Consider the following 22,935-nt stretch of genomic DNA (forward strand, 5'->3'; position numbering starts at 1 on the left):
AGGATTCATTACAAAGATTATATGTGATAAGGGGAGAAGGAAACCTTTGTTTGCCACGTATCTTGCTTTCTACAATATTGCGAGGAAAACAAAAGGAGTGATCTTCATAGGGAACCAGTGGGCTAATGGTTGGTGAAATAAAAAAGATATTCAAAAAAATAATCAAAAAATATTCATCAAAATATTCATGAAAATATTCACGAAAATATTCACGAAAATATTCATGAAGATATTCATGGAAATATTCAAGAAATATTCAAAGGGAGGATTCATTACAAAGATTATATGTGATAAGGGGAGAAGGAAACCTGTGTTTGGCACGTATCTTGCTTTCTACAATATTGCGAGGAAAACAAAAGGAGTGATCTTCATAGGGAACCAGTGGGCTAATGGTTGGTGAAAGAAGAGATATTCAAAAAAATAATCAAAAAATATTCATCAAAATATTCATCAAAATATTCACGAAAATATTCACGAAAATATTCATGAAGATATTCATGGAAATATTCAAGAAATATTCAAAGGGAGGATTCATTACAAAGATTATATGTGATAAGGGGAGAAGGAAACCTTTGTTTGCCACGTATCTTGCTTTCTACAATATTGCGAGGAAAACAAAAGGAGTGATCTTCATAGGGAACCAGTGGGCTAATGGTTGGTGAAATAAAAAAGATATTCAAAAAAATAATCAAAAAATATTCATCAAAATATTCATGAAAATATTCACGAAAATATTCACGAAAATATTCATGAAGATATTCATGGAAATATTCAAGAAATATTCAAAGGGAGGATTCATTACAAAGATTATATGTGATAAGGGGAGAAGGAAACCTGTGTTTGGCACGTATCTTGCTTTCTACAATATTGCGAGGAAAACAAAAGGAGTGATCTTCATAGGGAACGAGTGGGCTAATGGTTGGTGAAAGAAAAGATATTCAAAAAAATAATCAAAAAATATTCATCAAAATATTCATCAAAATATTCACGAAAATATTCACGAAAATATTCATGAAGATATTCATGGAAATATTCAAGAAATATTCAAAGGGAGGATTCATTACAAAGATTATATGTGATAAGGGGAGAAGGAAACCTGTGTTTGGCACGTATCTTGCTTTCTACAATATTGCGAGGAAAACCAAAGGAGTGATCTTCATAGGGAACCAGTGGGCTAATGGTTGGTGAAAGAAAAGATATTCAAAAAAATAATCAAAAAATATACATCAAAATATTCATCAAAATATTCACGAAAATATTCACGAAAATATTCATGAAGATATTCATGAAAATATTCAAGAAATATTCAAAGGAAGGATTCATTACAAAGATTATATGTGATAAGGGGAAAAGGAAACCTGTGTTTGCCACGTATCTTGCTTTCTACAATATTGCGAGGAAAACAAAAGGAGTGATCTTCATAGGGAACCAGTGGGCTAATGGTTGGTGAAAGAAGAGATATTCAAAAAAATAATCAAAAAATATTCATGAAAATATTCACGAAAATATTCATGAAGATATTCATGGAAATATTCAAGAAATATTCAAAGGGAGGATTCATTACAAAGATTATATGTGATAAGGGGGGAAGGAAACCTGTGTTTGCCACGTATCTTGCTTTCTACAATATTGCGAGGAAAACAAAAGGAGTTATCTTCATAGGGAACCAGTGGGCTAATGGTTGGTGAAAGAAAAGATATTCAAAAAAATAATCAAAAAATATTCATCAAAATATTCATCAAAATATTCACGAAAATATTCACGAAAATATTCATGAAGATATTCATGGAAATATTCAAGAAATATTCAAAGGGAGGATTCATTACAAAGATTATATGTGATAAGGGGAGAAGGAAACCTGTGTTTGGCACGTATCTTGCTTTCTACAATATTGCGAGGAAAACCAAAGGAGTGATCTTCATAGGGAACCAGTGGGCTAATGGTTGGTGAAAGAAAAGATATTCAAAAAAATAATCAAAAAATATACATCAAAATATTCATCAAAATATTCACGAAAATATTCACGAAAATATTCATGAAGATATTCATGAAAATATTCAAGAAATATTCAAAGGAAGGATTCATTACAAAGATTATATGTGATAAGGGGAAAAGGAAACCTGTGTTTGCCACGTATCTTGCTTTCTACAATATTGCGAGGAAAACAAAAGGAGTGATCTTCATAGGGAACCAGTGGGCTAATGGTTGGTGAAAGAAGAGATATTCAAAAAAATAATCAAAAAATATTCATGAAAATATTCACGAAAATATTCATGAAGATATTCATGGAAATATTCAAGAAATATTCAAAGGGAGGATTCATTACAAAGATTATATGTGATAAGGGGAGAAGGAAACCTGTGTTTGGCACGTATCTTGCTTTCTACAATATTGCGAGGAAAACAAAAGGAGTGATCTTCATAGGGAACCAGTGGGCTAGTGGTTGGTGAAAGAAGAGATATTCAAAAAAATAATCAAAAAATATTCATGAAAATATTCATGAAAATATTCACGAAAATATTCACGAAAATATTCATGAAGATATACATGGAAATATTCAAGAAATATTCAAAGGGAGGATTCATTACAACGATTATATGTGATAAGGGGGGAAGGAAACCTGTGTTTGCCACGTATCTTGCTTTCTACAATATTGCGAGGAAAACAAAAGGAGTGATCTTCATAGGGAACCGGTGGGCTAATGGTTGGTGAAAGAAAAGATATTCAAAAAAATAATCAAAAAATATTCATCAAAATATTCATGAAAATATTCACGAAAATATTCACGAAAATATTCATGAAGATATTCATGGAAATATTCATGAAGATATTCATGGAAATATTCAAGAAATATTCAAAGGGAGGATTCATTATAAAGATTATATGTGATAAGGGGAGAAGGAAACCTGTGTTTGGCACGTATCTTGCTTTCTACAATATTGCGAGGAAAACAAAAGGAGTGATCTTCATAGGGAACCAGTGGGCTAATGGTTGGTGAAGGAAAAGATATTCAAAAAAATAATCAAAAAATATTCATGAAAATATTCACGAAAATATTCACGAAAATATTCATGAAGATATTCATGGAAATATTCAAGAAATATTCAAAGGGAGGATTCATTACAAAGATTATATGTGATAAGGGGAGAAGGAAACCTGTGTTTGACACGTATCTTGCTTTCTACAATATTGCGAGGAAAACAAAAGGAGTGATCTTCATAGGGAACCAGTGGGCTAATGGTTGGTGAAAGAAAAGATATTCAAAAAAAGAATCAAAAAATATTCATCAAAATATTCATCAAAATATTCACCGAAAATATTCACGAAAATATTCATGAAGATATTCATGGAAATATTCAAGAAATATTCAAAGGGAGGATTCATTACAACGATAATACGTGATAAGGGGGGAAAGAAACCTGTGTTTGCCACGTATCTTGCTTTCTACAATATTGCGAGGAAAACAAAAGGAGTTATCTTCATAGGGAACCAGTGGGCTAATGGTTGGTGAAAGAAAAGATATTCAAAAAAATAATCAAAAAATATTCATGAAAATATTCATGAAAATATTCACGAAAATATTCACGAAAATATTCATGAAGATATTCATGGAAATATTCAAGAAATATTCAAAGGGAGGATTCATTACAAAGATTATATGTGATAAGGGGAGAAGGAAACCTGTGTTTGGCACGTATCTTGCTTTCTACAATATTGCGAGGAAAACAAAAGGAGTGATCTTCATAGGGAACCAGTGGGCTAATGGTTGGTGAAAGAAAAGATATTCAAAAAAATAATCAAAAAATATTCATGAAAATATTCACGAAAATATTCATGAAGATATTCATGGAAATATTCAAGAAATATTCAAAGGGAGGATTCATTACAACGATTATATGTGATAAGGGGGGAAGGAAACCTGTGTTTGCCACGTATCTTGCTTTCTACAATATTGCGAGGAAAACAAAAGGAGTTATCTTCATAGGGAACCAGTGGGCTAATGGTTGGTGAAAGAAAAGATATTCAAAAAAATAATAAAAAAATATTCATCAAAATATTCATGAAAATATTCACGAAAATATTCACGAAAATATTCATGAAGATATTCATGGAAATATTCAAGAAATATTCAAAGGGAGGATTCATTACAAAGATTATATGTGATAAGGGGAGAAGGAAACCTGTGTTTGGCACGTATCTTGCTTTCTACAATATTGCGAGGAAAACAAAAGGAGTCATCTTCATAGGGAACCAGTGGGCTAATGGTTGGTGAAAGAAAAGATATTCAAAAAAATAATCAAAAAATATTCATGAAAATATTCACGAAAATATTCATGAAGATATTCATGGAAATATTCAAGAAATATTCAAAGGGAGGATTCATTACAAAGATTATATGTGATAAGGGGAGAAGGAAACCTGTGTTTGGCACGTATCTTGCTTTCTACAATATTGCGAGGAAAACAAAAGGAGTGATCTTCATAGGGAACCAGTGGGCTAATGGTTGGTAAAAGAAAAGATATTCAAAAAAATAATCAAAAAATATTCATCAAAATATTCATGAAAATATTCACGAAAATATTCACGAAAATATTCATGAAGATATTCATGGAAATATTCAAGAAATAGTCAAATAGAGGATTCATTACAAAGATTATATGTGATAAGGGGAGAAGGAAACCTGTGTTTGGCACGTATCTTGCTTTCTACAATATTGCGAGGAAAACAAAAGGAGTGATCTTCATAGGGAACCAGTGGGCTAATGGTTGGTGAAAGAAAAGATATTCAAAGAAATAATCAAAAAATATTCATGAAAATATTCATGAAAATATTCATGAAAATATTCATGAAAATATTCACAAAAATATTCATGAAGATATTCATGGAAATATTCAAGAAATATTCAAAGGGAGGATTCATTACAACGATTATATGTGATAAGGGGGATGGAAACCTGTGTTTGCCACGTATCTTGCTTTCTACAATATTGTCAGGAAAACAAAAGGAGTTATCTTCATAGGGAACCAGTGGGCTTATGGTTGGTGAAAGAAAAGATATTCAAAAAAATAATCAAAAAATATTCATCAAAATATTCATGAAAATATTCATGAAAATATTCACAAAAATATTCATGAAGATATTCATGGAAATATTCAAGAAATATTCAAGAAATATTCAAAGGGAGGATTCATTACAAAGATTATATGTGATAAGGGGAGAAGGAAACCTGTGTTTGGCACGTATCTTGCTTTCTACAATATTGCGAGGAAAACAAAAGGAGTGATCTTCATAGGGAACCAGTGGGCTAATGGTTGGTGAAAGAAAAGATATTCAAAAAAATAATCAAAAAATATTCATGAAAATATTCACGAAAATATTCATGAAGATATTCATGGAAATATTCAAGAAATATTCAAAGGGAGGATTCATTTCAACGATTATATGTGATAAGGGGGGAAGGAAACCTGTGTTTGCCACGTATCTTGCTTTCTACAATATTGCGAGGAAAACAAAAGGAGTTATCTTCATAGGGAACCAGTGGGTTAATGGTTGATGAAAAAAAAAGGTTCGAAAAAATATTCAAGAAATATTCAAGAAATATTCCAAAAATATTCAAGAAATATTCCAAAAATATTCAAGAAATATTCAAAACATATTCAAGAAATATTCAAGGATTGATTTCTAAGATTATGATATGTAATTAGGGGGAAGAAAACCTGTGTTTGGCCCATATCTTGCTTTTTAAAAATTTGCCAGAAAAACGAAAGGAGTGATCCTCATAGGAAACCAGTGGGTTGTTGGTGAAAAAGAAACGTTCGAAAAAATATTCAAGAAATATTTGAAAAATAATCGATAAATATTCAAGAAATATTCAAGAAATATTCAAGGATTGATTGATTTCTAAGATTATGATATGCAATAAGGGGGAAGAAAACCTGTGTTTGGACCATATCTGGCTTTCTACAAATTTGCCAGAAAAACAAAAGGAGTGATCCTAATAGGAAACCAGTGGGTTAATGGTTGCTGGAAAAAAAGGTTCAAAAAAATATTCAAGAAATATTCAAAATATATTCGAGAAATATTCGAGAGATAATCAAGAAATATTCAAGAAATATTCAAGGATTGATTTCTAAGATTATGATATTTAATTAGGGGGAAGAAAACCTGTGTTTGGCCAATATCTTGCTTTCTAAAAATTTGCCAGAAAAACGAAAGGAGTGATCCTCATAGGAAACCAGTGGGTTGTTGGTTGGTGAAAAAAAAGACGTTCGAAAAAATATTCAAGAAATATTCAAAACAAATTCAAGAAATATTCAAAAAATATTCAAGAAATATTCAAGAAATATTCAAGGATTGATTTCTAAGACTATGATATGTAATTAGGGGGAAGAAAACCTGTGTTTGGCCCATATCTTGCTTTTTAACAATTTGCCAGAAAAACGAAAGGAGTGATCCTCATAGGAAACCAGTGGGTTGTTGGTGAAAAAGAAACGTTCGAAAAATATTCAAGAAATATTTGATAAATAATCGAGAAATATTCAATAAATATTCAAGGATTGATTTCTAAGATTATGATATGCAATAAGGGGGAAGAAAACCTGTGTTTGGACCATATCTGGCTTTCTACAAATTTGCCAGAAAAACAAAAGGAGTGATCCTAATAGGAAACCAGTGGGTTAATGGTTGGTGAAAAAAAAAGGTTCGAAAAAATATTCAAGAAATATTCAAAAAATATTCAAAAAATATTCAAAAAATATTCGAGAAATATTCGAGAAATAATCGATAAATATTCAAGAAATATTCAAGGATTGATTTCTAAGATTATGATATTTAATTAGGGGGAAGAAAACCTGTGTTTGGCCAATATCTTGCTTTCTAAAAATTTTCCAGAAAAACGAAAGGAGTGATCCTCATAGGAAACCAGTGGGTTAATGGTTGGTGGAAAAAAAACGTTCGAAAAAATATTCAAGAAATATTAAAAAAATATTCAAGAAATAAAAGAGAAATAATCAAGAAATATTCAAGAAATATTCAAGGATTGATTTCTAAGATTATGATATGCAATAAGGGGGAAGAAAACCTGTGTTTGGCCCATATCTTGCTTTCTACAAATTTGCCAGAAAAACAAAAGGAGTGATCCTGATAGGAAACCAGTGGGTTAATGGTTGGTGGAAAAAAAACGTTCGAAAAAAGTATTCAAGAAATATTCAAAAAACATTCAAGAAGTATTCAAAAAATATTCAAGAAATATTCAAGAGAATGATTGATTTCTAAGAATATGATATGTAATTAGGGTGAAGAAAACCTGTGTTTGGAGCATATCTTGCTTTCTTAAAATTTGCCAGAAAAACGAAAGGAGTGATCCTCATAGGAAACCAGTGGGTTAATGGTTGGTGAAAAAAAAACGTTCGAAAAAATATTCAAGAAATATTCAAAAAATATTCAAGAAATATTCGAGAAATAATCGAGAAATATTCAAGAAATATTCAAGAATTGATTTCTAAGATTATGATATGCAATAAGGGGGAAGAAAACCTGTGTTTGGCCAATATCTTGCTTTCTACAAATTTGCCAGAAAAACGAAAGGAGTGATCCTCATAGGGAACCAGTGGGATAATGGTTGTTGAAAAAAAAAACGATCGAAAAATATTTTTAAATTATTTTGAATATAATACGTAGTAGATCTACATACACTGTATATAACTGTTTTATGACAGTCAAATACAATTCAAAGTACAATATCTTTACATGGAGTACCATAACATGACATGCAAAGAATCAAACCTATAAACAAGCACCTTCTGTAATGTTTTATTTTTTTTTTCTTCACATTTTTATTGACAAAAGTCGAGTACCCAATGCATTCGTAAACAGCGTGTCCACAGATCTACATCTTGCAATTGGTGAAAAACAACTTTGCTTTAATAAATAAAACACGTCTTTAAAAGAGAAGAAGTGAAATGAGAATATTCTATCCTACATCTGCCTGAAGCAGCTCATAGAGATCCAGAGCATTTAGTCTGTAGTCAGGATTACTACACGAGAAGGACACGAGGAGGTGAAGGACGCCATCGTCCCACAGAGGAGAAACTAGAGCTAAAGAGTCTATGTGTAATCAGAACATTATTTTACTTAAAGAAAAAAAAACCTCTTTGTTCTGCAGCTCACTGATTGACAAGCTGTATCTTGGTGGTTATACAGAATAATTATACAAAAGGGAGATGTTAATCAGACAATACATATTTGTTCAAATCTACCCTCACACCACTAAATGAGGCCATGGATCAAGTCTGAAAGGGTAAAAATGGTATTCTATACATTCCTTATTGCCAACACATCTTAATTAATAGACCAAAAAACATCACCTGGGTGTCCTCTTAATATAAATCTCCCTTGTACATTAAAACCACATCAATGTACCACAAATACACACAATGAAGTTTATTCTGACTCACAAATACCAATGGGAGCACAACGTGTGGATTAATCCCCCAACATGGAAATGACTGAGCCTTTTAAAAACTCACCACAGATTTGTGATTTTTAAGATGAATGTCTTCACTGGGAACGAATGGGGCGTACTAACAAATTGTTGGATTTTGGTCTTTTTAAGAGATTAATAGACAATAAGAAACATAAATACTGAGCATTTCTACTAGAACTTTTTTCTTTTTTTCAGATTTACAGAGCAGCCATCGGGAAGCCGGACTCGACATTTCATCGCTTGTGGAACCGGAACCGGGAAACAAGAAACCGAAGGAAAGATGATTAGCGGTGGGACGTAGGCACGAGGGGGCGGGACTTATTCAGGTTTGTTTTTGTCACTTTACGTGAGAATGGAATGGGCCATCTCTAGTCTGAGTCTAATGATGACTCGGTCTGCGTCTCCTGTTGCAATGTTTATTTTAATCATTTTGAGGCATTTTCAACATCAAAAAACGTCTTTTGAGGAAATCCTAAAAGACCGATCCCGTTTTTAAAAGCTGCTCGTCCACTTTTTGACCCTCACAAAAACAACTCAATAGACACTGATCTTGTGATTGTACATGAAAAATAATACACAACAGAACCAAAAATACTAGTTTATACATAACGTCTTGACTATTGGAGATTTACGTTGAGATGGAAAAAATAAATCATTCCTTTCAATTCAATCAGATCTTTAAAAACCAAATCAGGAAATTATGAATCAAAGATAATTTCAGATTTTTGGCACATGTAGGGGAAGCTCCTAACTATTCCATTCATTCAAAGAATCTGCAGACATAAACTCAACTCAATGTTTTTTTTAGTAAGTAACATTTAAATTTACGAGATGAAACAATCAGCTGCTTTGTTGTGAAAATGACTTAGATTAAATCAATATTGTTCTGTTAGTTAAGACGTTAATCACTGAAAAGTTTGGCACGTTACATTTAAGAACGTGTTATTGCCATTGTATCGGCACTTGTATTGTTTTACCCTTAAAAACTGGCTAAAAACATCTAAGTATATGGTCACTCCTAAACATCTGCTTTAAGGGTCCATTTGATTGCAGTGATTAAACCAGATTTAACTTTGCTGCTTTTCTTTACACCAGATAAATAAAAGTATAATTGATGATTGTTTTGAAAAGGTGTTTTTTGTTAACAATGCTGATAATTATCTGCCAAAACCAAATATCTTTTATGTTTCTTTTCAATCAAAGGATTTTTTTCTCTCTTTTAAACTATCATACAGAACTATTATCCATTATATCAAAAAACCATCAGCAGATTCATTGATGATGATGAATGAAGTAAACAATATCATGTCTGAGACACAAAGGGACACTTTGTTTACTGGTTGTTGTTGTTGTTTTGATCACTTCTTGTGACTTCCTGTCTCTACCTGCTGTTCCACCTCCAACCCAGCCAGCAGGCGTCCTCAGAGCATCTAGAATGTGTTGTGTATAGATATACATGAATACATATACATGGAACACCTCCAGCTGAGTCCCAGACTCTCAGTCTTTATTAAACACTGTTAAACTGTCACGAGCATCAAGACTGCTGTTTAAGACATAATAATACTAAATAATACTGCTTTAGGTTGGTGCTCAGGTTCTTATGCTCAGAAATGCATTGAACTCTTTAAAATGTAATAGGAATTTCTAGATTAAATTAATTAAATTTGAGTATCGAGTTGCTTGTAAAACAATTCAGCTTATTGAGGCGTCTTTGCTTCCATAGAGCTTAATCCAGTCATTTCAGAAAGAAACACTTAACTATGGTGAAACTGTTTCTACTGAGAAACAAGAAAAGGTTTAATTTCTGCCGTTTTTCAAGTACATTTGTTCTCTTCAGGCTGCCAGAAGAATAACGAGCTTAGAGGATTTCAGAGGTTTGCTACGGTGGCTCTGAAGTGCAAAACACGACATTAACTTCTTACGGAAAGGGTAGGGCCTTATAGCAGAGAACGGACCCTTCTGATTGGACAGACGGACTGTCTGTCTGTCTTTTAGCAGGAAAGGATACAGGGCTCTCGAGTGTCACGCATTGAGCGAGACAGTCACGCATTTCGGAACTTCAGAGCCACCGTAGTTTGATGCAGGATCTAATTTACTCAAAATAAGCAAACAGAACCGTGTTGTGAGATGATGCCTCATTTTAAAACAGACAAAAAATCTTATGTTATGACTGAAAACAGCACAACATTTACTAAATGGATTTTGTATTGTGATTGTGTTTTTCAGTTATGAGAAATGAACCTCGATTAATCAGCAAGGAAGCAAAAGCGCTCAGAGAAACCTGATGACGAAGATCATCATCCGGCGTGATACAAAGCTCCAGAAACCAAACTCACGTGAGATTGTAGACGCTAAACATTTAAAGCTTATTCTGAATAAACGTGAGGGTCAGTCAAACTCGCCGCACAGCGAGCCGTTACCCAGAATGCATTGGGATTCCAATCTGGAACAAAAAAGGTCCCAGAGCGTCTCGAGCTCGTTACCCCCGGACAGTGTCCCTCAGTTACTGGTCCAGGGGGAGCGGGGAGGGGAAGGGGCGGTCACACCGCTTTCTGAGCACGCCAAGCTGCTCACCAGGTGACCTGTCGGCTTCTCTTGAAGAGTTTAAATGAAGCGAGAAGGACAAAACAAAAAAGGAGTGGACACAAAATGTCCCTCTTTCGCAAAGCACCATTCCATCGGTTCTAGTTCTTCACACTGCAGGGGTCACTTTCACGGTGGGGGGAGGTGATGAAATGAAGGAACAACACAATGATTGGGGAGAGCGGGGGGGGGGGGGATTGCCAAAGCTGAGGTATCTGTTCAGGTGACTTTTATTCCTACGGTGTGAAGGGGGAGGGGGGGGGTTCACAGTCTGTCTGGACGTCTATTGTGTTTGTAAGTATTCTGTACATGTGAGGACAGAAGGCACATATTGCCGAGGTCAGGGACTAGGGAGAGGGTGTGTGTGTGTGTGTGTGTGTGTGTGTGTGTGTGTGTGTGTGTGTGTGTGAGTGAGAGAGCTGAGCTTCTACCGAATCGCAAAGAAAACGCACACGGTCGCTTTTCAACAAGAGGAGGATCGCCCAGCTGGCTGCTAGTATAATATAGTGTTATATAGAATATTATAATATAGTATAATGTAATACAGTATAATATAGAATATTATAATACAGTACAGTATATTATAGTATAATATTTGTCATCGGCGGACCGCAGCGATGTGTGTGGAGGTTCTGAGTGGTTCGATGGTCAGATGACAGCAGGAGCTGCAGGTGATGATCGATTCAATGGGGGAGACCTGCCTCCTCCCCCCTCCCCCCCCTCACAAACTCAGACTTTGACTGAAACGTGTTCCAGAGAGCGGGCGGCGGCGGGCGGCGTCTCGGTGGTCGCGGCGGGAGGGTTTATTGCTTTAAGCTCGTTGCCGGGGCAACTCTGGGTGCTGACACCGCGGTTGAGGGGGCCGGCGTTCGGCGGCGCGTTGGCGGGCGCAGCGCCGGGGTCCGTCCGGGGGATGTTGACGGGGCAGGACCGGGTGCGGGCGTGCCCCTTGTGGCCCCCCGGGTGGCAAACCAGGCTTCCGACGGTGTCGACGGGCGACAGGTGGCGCTTGAGCCAGCGCTCCACCCGCTCCTCCTTGTACTTGATGGAGTACCAGGTGAGGAAGATGAAGAGGAAGCCGAAGAACTTGAGGCTGGCGGCGAGGCCGAAGTAGACGAAGCGCAGGGACGTGACGTCGTACTCCCAGCAGGAGCCGTGGACGCCGCAGTCCTGCTGCCACAGCATGCAGGTGGTGTCGATGACGGCGCCGAAGTAGATGGGTGTCGGGATGTAGGCTGAGTGGAGGAGAGAGAGAGAGAGAGGTGGAGGTGGAGAGGGAAGAGGACCAGAGGGACACAAAGAGAAAACCTGAGCGCAGAACCCGAGGAGCAATCACTCCACTCTCCAGCTCTCGCGTTTGTCTTCTTGGACTCACCGAGCGTTCTGAGGAGGACAAACTGCATCCCGAGAGCGAACGGCCTCTCCGGCTCCGCCACCGACCTGCGACACACAAAGAAGAGGCGCCGGTAACCCGAGGGGCCCAAAACACAAGACCCATTGCAGCTGTTCTTCTGGGGACTACCTGAGCGTGACGATGATGGCGGAGGGCTGGGCGCAGGCGGTGATGAGCGTGACGATGAAGAGGAAGATGAGGAAGGGGATGAGGGTGCTGCAGGTGCGGTCGCACTTCCCCGACACAGCGAAGCCGTTCTCGTTCAGGTAGGTCTTCACGATGACGAGCTGCAGCTGGTTGCCGCCCTGACCGCCGGACGAGGGCGTGATGACCTGCCGGCTCTGGACGCAGGCGCAGTCGGAGTAGTTGCGGATCTGGAAAGGGGGGGCGAGGGTTTAATGTGATCTATTAGGAAGGATTTCCCCTATTCTTTATTCACAGATCTCAGACCAGCATTAAACGTGCAGCGGCCATGCGTCACTTTCTAACAGCCGCGGACGGCGGCATCCTTTGGCGCCGCCTCTTACCCCGGTGCTGTCGTTGGCCACGCTGCTGCAGCCGGCCAGGCAGGGGTTGAAGTACGTGATGCCGTCAGAGCCGCAGACCGGCGCGTACTCGTGGATTTTACAGCCGCAGTTCACGTTGCAGCCGCCGGTCAGGTTCCTCTGGGTCATGGTGAGCGTCGGTCTGCACAGAGGACACACACACACACACACACTAATCTTTAGCTTTTTTTCTTCAACTGGCTTTGAACATTTTACCACTCGTAGCAAAGAGTCATTCGTGAATTTCTCCCCAAAAAACCCTCTATTATTATTATTAAAACTATTTTGAGCGAAAAGTTGACGTTGCCAAAACCTCAAAATGCCAAATTCAGTGTTCTCTTTGTGCAAAACCAACATTTCAAGACATAAAATTTAACAAATTGTATGGTTTAGTGTTATTGATGTTTAGTAATTTTGCATGTTAACAAGCTTATATAGCTTTTTCATGGTGTTTTCTAAGTATGAACAGTTTTTTTTAATCCAGCTCGTTTTAACTGTGTGTTTTTGAGATGCCGTCCGCGTTTAACCGGATCCACGTAATAAAAAGGCCTCTCAGTCGCCTTCATCCTTCTGTGTTTGTTCTTTGTTGGTGTTTGACTCTTCCTCCGCAGTCGGCTCCTCTCTTACCTCAGTCTGCTTGTGCTTGTTCTCTACCACCCCCCCCCCCCCCTCCTCACCCGGTGGTGTAGGGGATGTTGATTCCTCCCAGGTTGATGCTCTCACAGCCCACGATGAAGAGCGTGGAGAAGCAGAGCAGAGAGACGCCGCTGCAGATCATGGCCAGCTTGGCCGACTCGCGAGCTCCGAGCTTCAGCTTCTTGATGATGTAGCCGCCCAGGACGATGCCCACGCCGGCGCTGGGCACAATAATCAATCCTGGGGAGGGGGCAGATTAGAGAGTCAGAGCACTCCCTTATTAACCCAGAGCGTCATACAGCTATAACAGAATGGGAGGACAGTGACATTTACAGTGTTTTACGTTGAGTGGTTCTTTTTCATCATTTTAAACTATGAGCCGCATTTTAACTGTAAAGCTCAACATATCAGGTGCAAATCATGGATTGTGGTCTTTGCAGCACTCGCAAAAAAACAAATCCTAATCAAAATGCAGCGATCATAACAGCCCCCTCCTTCCAGTGTGGGTGGGAGGTTCCCCTCCCCCCTCTTCCCCCCTACACTTGAGAACCTGGCAGAGGTGGGTGTTAGAAATAATGTTCAGTCCTGTGCAAATCACTGTTTACTGCCATTATCATTGCGAGAACTAATACAACGAGCAGTCAATCAATTTACCTCAAAGCAAATCCTATTTTATGAAATGAAGGTTGAACTGAACGTGAACACACACACACACACACACTCCTTTCCAGCCTTTTAACATACTTATTCTGCTCGGGGAATCGAGCCACGGGCCGCTAGCCGCTGTGAAGCCTGAATACCACCGGGGGGAGCTGTGACCCTCCAAAGAATGTTCAGAGTTCCCCCAACAGAGCAGCGAGTGGCACACGGCCCGCTCCACCCACAGCGGAGACGCCTAGCAGCTCCACCAACCCGTCTGAGAACAAAAGCCCCCCCCCCCCCTCGCCCCCCGAGGCACGACGTTTTTGGACACAATAGACTAAAAAGCTTCACCAAACGATGCAAAAACAAAAAGGTTTTGTTGGATATAAAATGTTTAGAATCGTCAGCTTTTCGGCAGTTCACCTGCCGACCGGTGTGAATAAATGATGAGCTGCAAAACTATTGCTTTTGTTATCAAACTCATCTTATTTTTTGGAAGAAACCATCTTCTGGGGAAAATTCCTCACCGGCTAAAGAAAATCTGTTTCAGTCTCACGGAGTCTGCAAACATGTCCGTCACTTCGGGAGAGGAAAAGGAGGAAAGGAGCCTCGTGGACTTCCAACACTCGCTATCAGCAGCTACAGAACCCCGAAAATAGCCACGATGACTTGAGCAGAACACGCCGTTCAGCACAGGGACTTTAGGACAGTACGCCTGTTTATTAAGAAGTGTGTGAGCACGTAGCGCATCGGCCTGTGCGCCTGTTTAATAGGAGGTGTGGGAGCATGTAGCATATCGGCCTGTGCGTGTGAGTACGTGCAGAGCGCATTTGCACCAGTGAGTAATGCACTCAGTGCTCCGGCTCCCAGGTGCCCCCTTCGTTTGAGACCAGCACTGTCTTTATTATTAATGTGTGCTTGCTTGCAGCTCCTGAATATTCTGGTGAGTCTGCCTTCGGTCTGTGCTGCTGCAGACGCATCTTAAAAGGCAGGTGCGCCCATAAGACGCTGCGATGCTGAGAGCTCACCGGTGTAGATGCTGGCGCTGGAGGCCGGGATGCCGAACTGGGACTCGATGAACTTGGGGATGAAGGTGATGAAAGCCGTGACGATGGCGCTCTCCGCCGTGTAGGACAGGCTGACGAACAGGAAGGTCACGTTGCTGAGGATCCTCACCGCGGCTTTGGGCATGTCTGAAGGAGCAGGAGATTATTTTTACTTTTTTAATGACTCTACAGAGGCCTCAGCGCGCACTTGGTCATTAAAGGTACGCTGTGTGGAAAGTAATAGAGGAACAACAAAAATATCACATCGCACGGCAAACGCCACATTAATGGCAAAAAATAAACTTTCTTTTCATTGGTCTGAAGTTGTCATCATGAAACAGAAACACATCCGTCTACATGGTCCACAAACTCTTGTGTAGAAACGAAGGAGATAACGACGTTTTAGAGGCTGTAAAAGTACCTTTGATGTCCTTCCCGAAACCCATGGAGGAGGTGACCGCCTGGCTCTTCCCGTTGCTGCTCTTCTCCTTCAGGACGTCGTCATCGGCCGACATGTCGTCCAGGTTCACCTTTTTCCTCCTCTTCTTCTTCTTGTGTCGGGGCGGCAGCTTCTTGGGGAAGGTGAACATGGGGAAGATGACCAGCAGCATGGCCACGGCGCACAGCAGGAAGCCGCTCCACCTTTCCGTTTGACATTTAAATACGGGAGCACAAAACGAGAGGCGGGACACGTCATTCTCTCACTGGGCCTCATTGAATGAAAAAAAAAAAAAAAGACGCGCCATTCTCACCAGTTTCCGATGAAGCGGGGGTCGCTCTGATCGATGGTGACGGCAGTCTTGGGGTCCACGTAAAAGCCGATTAGGACTCCTCCCAGCAGGTAACCTGCTGCTGGACCCAGTGCTCCCATCACATACATGATGGCTGAGGAGAGGCGGGGAAAAGAGGCTGTGATTTAGATGAAACCTTCTCCCACAACCTGCAGACCCTGAGCGGGATCACCATCCCTCCGCAGTCCTTTTTAATTTTTTTAAAGTGTCGGTTTGATCTCGAGACAAAACCTCCGTTTTTTACTTTCTAATGGCTTAATTATTTTCCATTGCTGAGTGTGAAACATCACCAAAGCTGTGAGCCAAATGAGGCTGTGAAGCTCAGCGGGCTGCAGAGTCTGTGACGTTTTTACTGTGACCTGGACGATGAGGGACCGTCGCACATGACAGTGAGAGTTAATGATTTAAAAAAAAAAGAAAAGATAATTGTTGTAGTTTTAATGAGCTCCGAGCTGCAACGGAAAAGTCAATTATCAGCATTTTTCCACTTGAATCCAACACTGGGACGTCGTCCCATTTTCTCATAGACTTCTATGGGACCAGAGGAGTTTCCCCCTGCTGGTCACTACAGAGAATGCAGGTTTTCCTCATTGGCTTTAGTCAGCTGAATTGGAGGTTTCCGCCTGCACTATTTGCGTCTTGTGAACAACATTTTACCAACATTTGTCAGCGAGGAGCGACTGCACGTCAATTTACTCAAACTCAACGCCTAATTTTAACCCTTATGCAACGCTTCAGAACAAGCTAATCTGGCTTTACGAGCGCGTTACAAAAGGCCATGCGTGCTGGGGGTCATGTGTGCAGATCATATGACCGTGTAATAAGGGGACCCGTTTAAGGCTGAGAATAAGATTTCTCCAATTAGAGGGAATTAACGTCTTAAAGTCCTTGGCTGGAGTTGAAAGCAAGCGCACAAAAAAAAAAAAAAAAAAAGAAGGTCCGGTGACGTGACTTAAAACCCCACAGGCGGACCAAACACTGCACCAAGCTGTGGGAGTCGAGGAGACGCACTGGGAGCTCTGGGTTCCCGGTCAGCAGTGGCTTCAACCGCGCCTCGTTCACAAATCAATGATGTCGTGCTTTTCAAAATAAAACGGCGAGTTATGAGTGACGCCTTCTTACGGTCGGAATGACAGTTTCAGCTCGGCAAGTTTTGCAAGTTTACAAACTACCAAAGACGGAGAGAGCGACCGAAACAAATCCTTTTGTCATCCCCTCTTTAATGGTCTATTGGAGACCTGTCAGTCAGCGTGTAGCCCCGCCCTGATACATCCCCTTCTTTATCTGAACGTCTTTGGGTTTTAGAACCAGATAATAAAATAATCACTTGCAGCTGAAAGTGAGTCATTGATTCTATAAGCAGCGCCTGTTTTAACATGTTTAACATGCAACTCATTATGGTGCAGCACCAACACAAAGATTTGCTTGATGATGGCCTGCTGTCTCACTTCACATTGCTTAATGCTGCCTACCAGTCGCTCACTGGTTGACCGAGGTAGGCAGCATTGAGCCGGAAACACGGCGGCGGAGAGCGCCGGCAGCGTGAAGGCGGTTGAGATCGATCTCAAAAAGACGTGCATTTCCATCACTGACCGGCTAACTACTGCTAGCAACCACTACCACCACTGTTGGTGGGATAGACGGAGAACCCGAACCCCCAAACCAAAACATAATACCGGTGATATTTAGTCTGACGATCACTCTGATAAAGCGCCTCACAGATCAGACAGGAAACGGGTCACAAACTACATTCCAACCAACAGTTTTCAAAAATACAAACCACACGTTTTGTCGCACCACACAAACTGGCACCGCCGAGGACCATATTGCGCCTCCCAGCTGGCAAATTAAAGTGCCAAACAGAGCGTCTCTTATCGGGGTTACAAAGCATCGTTGTGCTGAATTACTCTGGCGGAGGTCCGCTGCGCCTCGGGGTCTCATATGTAGGTTAGCGCCAAACGGAGGGCCGTGGTACGGACAGCTTTAAACGGATGTGGTGAACAGCAGAATGGAATAAACCCCTCTTCTCTGTCACACTGTGATGCAGAGCGGAGGGCCGAACGAATGCGGCAGCGGAACGACCACGAGGCCGCTGAGTTCGACCCACAGCTGCAAATTTACTCAAGAAGCCGTCCGTCTCATGTTCCGCCACCGACATAATAACTCATAAGCATAAGAGGCCTATCCGCGAACAGTCGGCCCTTTTGTGCACACTTCAGGGTCGATAACACCACCCCCACCTCCCCGGGACAAAGCGAAGGGGAACGAGTCAAATCTGCACACACAAGCACTTTTAAAAACACCTGAAAGACACTTTGAACAAATTGCAAACCAAACATCTTCTTCTTTTGTGAACGTTGCAAACCGCGGCTTCATGAAATGCTGATTCAATGTCCCATCCTCACGTGGGAGGAGTGTCCCGAAAACAGCCAAAAGAAAGTGCGCGTTAAGTCTGTGTGCACGACGGTTTTCATTCCAGGGACGAGGGAAGCCGTCAGCTGCCATAAATTCATTCAGCGGGAACAAAAGGCGACGGAATACCAGAGTTTACTGGTCCCGGCGCTCCTCGCCAGGCAAACCGCTTTCTGGTTCCTCGCCGGAGAAGCTGGCAGAGCAGAGAAAGTTAAAAAGTAAAACCGCCAACAACAGCTGGAACTACCGGCGGAGACGTCAGGACTTTTGGTTCCTCGTATGGGACCAGCTTTAAAACCGTTGGTGCACTAGAACCACAACTTTAGAAAAATGTCCACGCGACTATTGCAGAGGAGCTGCTGCACCGGTAGCGAGGTTAGCACCGTTCGCTATGAGAAAAATCTTGGAAACTAGTAATTTGTTGAAATGACACTATTTTGTATTAACTCGGCTAATCCAAATATCCAATTAAAACATGAAAGTTGCTGGGAGCCACTACAGCTACCTCTTCTACATTTAGGTTTCCATCTCTATTCCCAATTTTGTTCGATTTTTTAAGTTTCATTTTGGTTCAACGTCAGGGTGTGGGCGGGTTCTTTTTTTCCGCCTATGGTTCGATACACTCCTTCATTTTGCGGGGGGGAAAGTTTAAGGGGAACATTTCTTAACATCATATATTTCTCTAACCTGAAGGAGTTTGGTCGACCCCTCGCACTCCTGACTCCGTCAAGATGGCATCGTACCACCAACCGGCTGCTCCACAGATCAAGCCCCCCCCCCCCCAACGACGACAGGAATGCACATAAGACCTTCCCCCTGCTCCCACCCTAACCCTGCCTGCTCGCTTTCATAACCCGACTCTCGCTTGTTGGTGTAATTATTCCTTGTTCAAGTTCACTGGGGCGAGAACCTCAGGGGAAGCATGTGGAGGGTAACGGGAGGGGGGGGACTGAAGATTGGAGGTGACAGCGTCGACATGTAGGCCAGAAACGGTCAGGAGCGTCCCCCCGGTTTGGCGAGGAGGGAGATCGACCGGCCCGCACGGCGTTCTGATCTCACTCCGACGCCTCGGAAATGAACTGGATAGACAACGTAGCCCGACCACGTCGCCGCTCATCAGCGGTGGAAAACTCCGGTTTACGAAATATTCGTGACGTCCCCGGAAGAGACGTGGCGCTCTAAGTGTCTCTGGCAGTCGCCATCTGGGCAGATAACAGCCTTTTTTATGAATGGGAATAAAAGTGGATCAACGGCGGAGCTGAAGAGCCCCCCCCCCCATAAAATAAATAACGCCATCATGAGCTTATGATACCAAAAACGTCATCATTTTAACGTTGATGGGGATTGACTGGCTCTTGGAGACTGCCTCAAGTGGACATTTGATGAACTGCAGCATTTGGCACCTTGGCTTCGTATTTTTGTGTTTATCCGATATGAACTTTGCATTGTGCGACTGTTATCTGTCTTGTTGTTTTTCGTTGTCCTGCGTGATGTGCGAACTCAAACGCTTACCCAGGTACAGCGACGCGTTCTCCTTCTTGACGTTGTCGTCCAGGTAGGTGGGTCCCAGCGTGTAGATGGGCGTGGACCCCATGCCCACCAGGATCTGAGCGATCACGAACAGCGCCACGTACAGGTTGTGCTCGTTGCCCTCCTGGTCCCTGGGACAGGAAGTGATGTCGACGCGGTCCCGCCCGCTGCCATTGCTGTTCATGCAGAGCCCCTCGTTGCCGGAGGACGAGTTGACCTCCTGGATCTGGTAGGGCGGTGAGATGAAGTGGGGCAGGGAGAAGAGGGCGGCGCCCACAGCGATGAAGATGCCGCCGACCGCCAGCCAGCGTGGCCTCTGGCCCCGCCCGCCGAAGTAGCTGATGAAGACGACCACCAGGAGGCTGCCGATGTCGAAGCAGCTGACGAGGAGGCCCGACTCGGAGCTCCTCAGGCTGTACCTCTTCTCGATGGTGGTGATGACGCTGCTGAGGTAGCCGGACACCATGAGCGATTGGATGAACGTCAGGTAGCACATGCAGAACAGGAAGCAGCGAGAGTCCTGCGTGATGGAGCTCAAGTACTTCCTGCTGGGGAGGCGTATCCGAGCCAGCCGGGAGGCAAAAAACCCCGGCGGCTTCCTCCTCGCCGTGTTTTTACTGCGCCGGGTCTCCGTGTTCGCCATGTACGAGCTCGGACGGTTCAGCGCCGACTTCCCCGGCTTGGGCTGGTAGGTGGCCCCGGTGGGGGACTCCGCCCGGGAGGACTCGGCCTTGGCCGAGAGCCGGACGAACTCTGCGCTCTCTTCGGGGGCGGAGGCGGCCAGCAGTGTCTCCTCTTGAGGAGCTTCTTCGTTCAGAACAGGTAGACTTTTGGACTTGAATTCCGTACACGTCTCCTCGGGCTCGCTGGAGAACCCGTCCTCCTTCCGAAGGGACTCGGACAACTCTGCTTCCTCGTGGTCGGCCATTATTTCCAGTCAAACCTTCCTTTCCTTCTCCAGGCTCAGAAAAAAAAATGCCCCAGTTCCAAACCTACATTCACAGTTCAGGGGCTGCTGCCCATTACACTTATTATTAATGGGTACATGGACTCCCACAAATTAAAGCAAAAGAGGAGACAAAAAAAAACCTAATAAAAGGAAAGGGAGAGTTGACTCACAGCTTCTGCTGATCTGCGGCGCAGGCTGGACCAGCTCCGTTTAATCTCTGTCATGCCACCATCTGATCCGGGAGGTGGAGAACTGCTCGGGCCTCCTGGGCCAAAGATCCCTGCAGATGCACGACATGTCCGCTCGGCGGCTCTTCTACGCGGGACGCTGCTGCGAGCGTCGCATCGCTGTCAGCCCTGCCGACGAAGATCACACTGTTACAATGTTCCCCGGTTGCACTGACGTTGAACGATCCCAAATTTCCTCCCTAACTCATCCTCCCCGAAGTCAAGGGCATCGCCGCCGCCACCCCCGTCCTGATGTTATCACCGCACCAGCTGTCCGCCCAGCGGGCGAGAGAGGCTGTCATTTAGCGATTATATTTCTCAGTAAATCCCCCGGAGATGTTTGTGGAAATATATACATATGTATATTACAAAAATAAAATAAAAATCGGCAAAAGGGAAAAACAGTCGCCGAGGATCACCGGAGTCTGGCGAAGGTGCTGCTCGGATATTAAACGCCGCTCCGAAAACACCGCAGTGCTCAGCGGCTGGCTGTTTTGAAAAAACAATTGCGTCAAGCTGCGGAATTCACAAGAAGGCGCCGGAAACGACGCACCCTCAAAAATAAAAGCACGTGATGGCGATGTAAATACTTTCGAAAACGTCTGACGGAAGGATGTCAGCGACAACGGCGATGCATAAGTGCAAAAAAAGAAAGACATGCGGACATGTCTCGCGGAATCCCATTAATTGTGCCTGCTCATCTACAATGGTTATGAAATAAAAAATAGTTAACAGCGATGGCTACTGGTTTATTCGGCCTGCACTGTATCCATTAAGCTAGCTAACGTTAGCTGATGCTCGCTAGCTAAAATAGCAGGAACTATTTGGGAGACCAACATTTGTCAACTTGGTTATTATTTAATAGTAAAAAGTTTAACGTTTTTAATGTTTTATGACAGAGCGTGTGTAAATGTTTAAACATCTGTTGTTGACTGACGTACTTTCTTTCTTCATATTTGAGGTTTAACTTTGAAAGGGTGCAACCAGAAGTGCTTCTTTACTACACGGCTAACGTAGATCCAGCTAGCGGTACAGCTAGCCGCTTACCCGCAGTGGAAGCGTTCACCGATGGACCAAACAACAATGCCAGACTGACCTGACGACGCGAGCCTTCAAGTCTTCACGGCCGAGTCAGACCCCACGCGGCGACAATAACACAAAATACGCGTTCATGTTCAAATATCTCACATACGAAACATCTTGCCCGGAGCTGCGTCAATGCACAGGCATTTAGCCAGACCAAACCGGAAACAGTTCAAAGTAAAAGCATAATGCCGAGCGCCCAGTAAACCCTTTTTGATGAGGTTAGTGTATTTGTAAAGCGTTCTCAAAAAATTATACTCAGACAAGGATATCAAGAAATACAAATACAAGTGTGAATGAAAGAGCATAAATTAAATGCAGCAAATCATGAAGCAAAAGTATCATTGATGTTGAAGCAGAGAAAAACATTACAACATTTGAGCTGATATCTATAAAAAAGTAAATTACTTAAATGATCGTTTAATCCCCACAATAATGATATGTGTTACTCATAGTTAATGTTCTAGCCACGTGTGCTGTCCATGTTTGAAAAGCACATCTCAGTATATGACAGTGGAATGGTAATGTAAAGAGGGACCTCTAGTGGAAAACTTAATATCTGTACATAGCTGATGGAGCAAGAAGATTAAAGCAGCGGAAGTCCCATTAC

General features: G+C 42.1%; 1 protein-coding gene across 4 annotated transcripts; it reads right to left on the minus strand.

The window, feature by feature from the left end:
* Positions 1–7,796: 7,796 nt before the first annotated feature.
* LOC120816464 (solute carrier organic anion transporter family member 5A1) lies at positions 7,797–22,483 on the minus strand. 4 transcript variants are annotated; one of them, XM_078099648.1, is made up of 11 exons: positions 22,339–22,483; positions 21,186–21,371; positions 20,049–21,078; positions 16,086–16,218; positions 15,755–15,975; positions 15,316–15,480; positions 13,687–13,885; positions 12,992–13,151; positions 12,594–12,838; positions 12,447–12,511; positions 7,797–12,306 (listed from the first exon to the last, which is right to left on the minus strand). In XM_078099648.1, the coding sequence occupies exons 3-11, from the start codon at positions 20,992–20,994 to the stop codon at positions 11,801–11,803; spliced, it is 2,640 nt and encodes an 879-aa protein (XP_077955774.1). In that variant the 5' UTR covers positions 20,995–21,078; positions 21,186–21,371; positions 22,339–22,483; the 3' UTR covers positions 7,797–11,800. The 4 variants fall into 4 exon arrangements, with proteins under 4 accessions (XP_077955774.1, XP_077955772.1, XP_077955773.1 ...); XM_078099646.1 differs by having other exon boundaries at positions 20,049–21,371; XM_078099647.1 differs by lacking the exon at positions 22,339–22,483 and having other exon boundaries at positions 21,186–21,746.
* Between the last annotated feature and the right edge of the window lie 452 nt (positions 22,484–22,935).

The sequence above is a fragment of the Gasterosteus aculeatus genome, chromosome 3 (genome assembly GCF_964276395.1).
Source record: "Gasterosteus aculeatus chromosome 3, fGasAcu3.hap1.1, whole genome shotgun sequence".
In the NCBI taxonomy this organism is placed as follows: Eukaryota; Metazoa; Chordata; class Actinopteri; order Perciformes; family Gasterosteidae; genus Gasterosteus; species Gasterosteus aculeatus.

Bases quoted from the DNA above. Each gene is read 5' to 3' on its own strand.
- LOC120816464 (XM_078099648.1), bottom strand. From the start codon at position 20,994: ATGGCCGACCACGAGGAAGCAGAGTTGTCCGAGTCCCTTCGGAAGGAG. The intron at 16,219-20,048 runs GTAAGCGTTTGA...GCCTCTCCTCAG, and splicing joins GAACGCGTCGCTGTACCTGG to CCATCATGTATGTGATGGGA. The intron at 13,152-13,686 runs GTGAGGAGGGGG...TCCTCTGTGCAG, and splicing joins AACATCCCCTACACCACCGG to ACCGACGCTCACCATGACCC.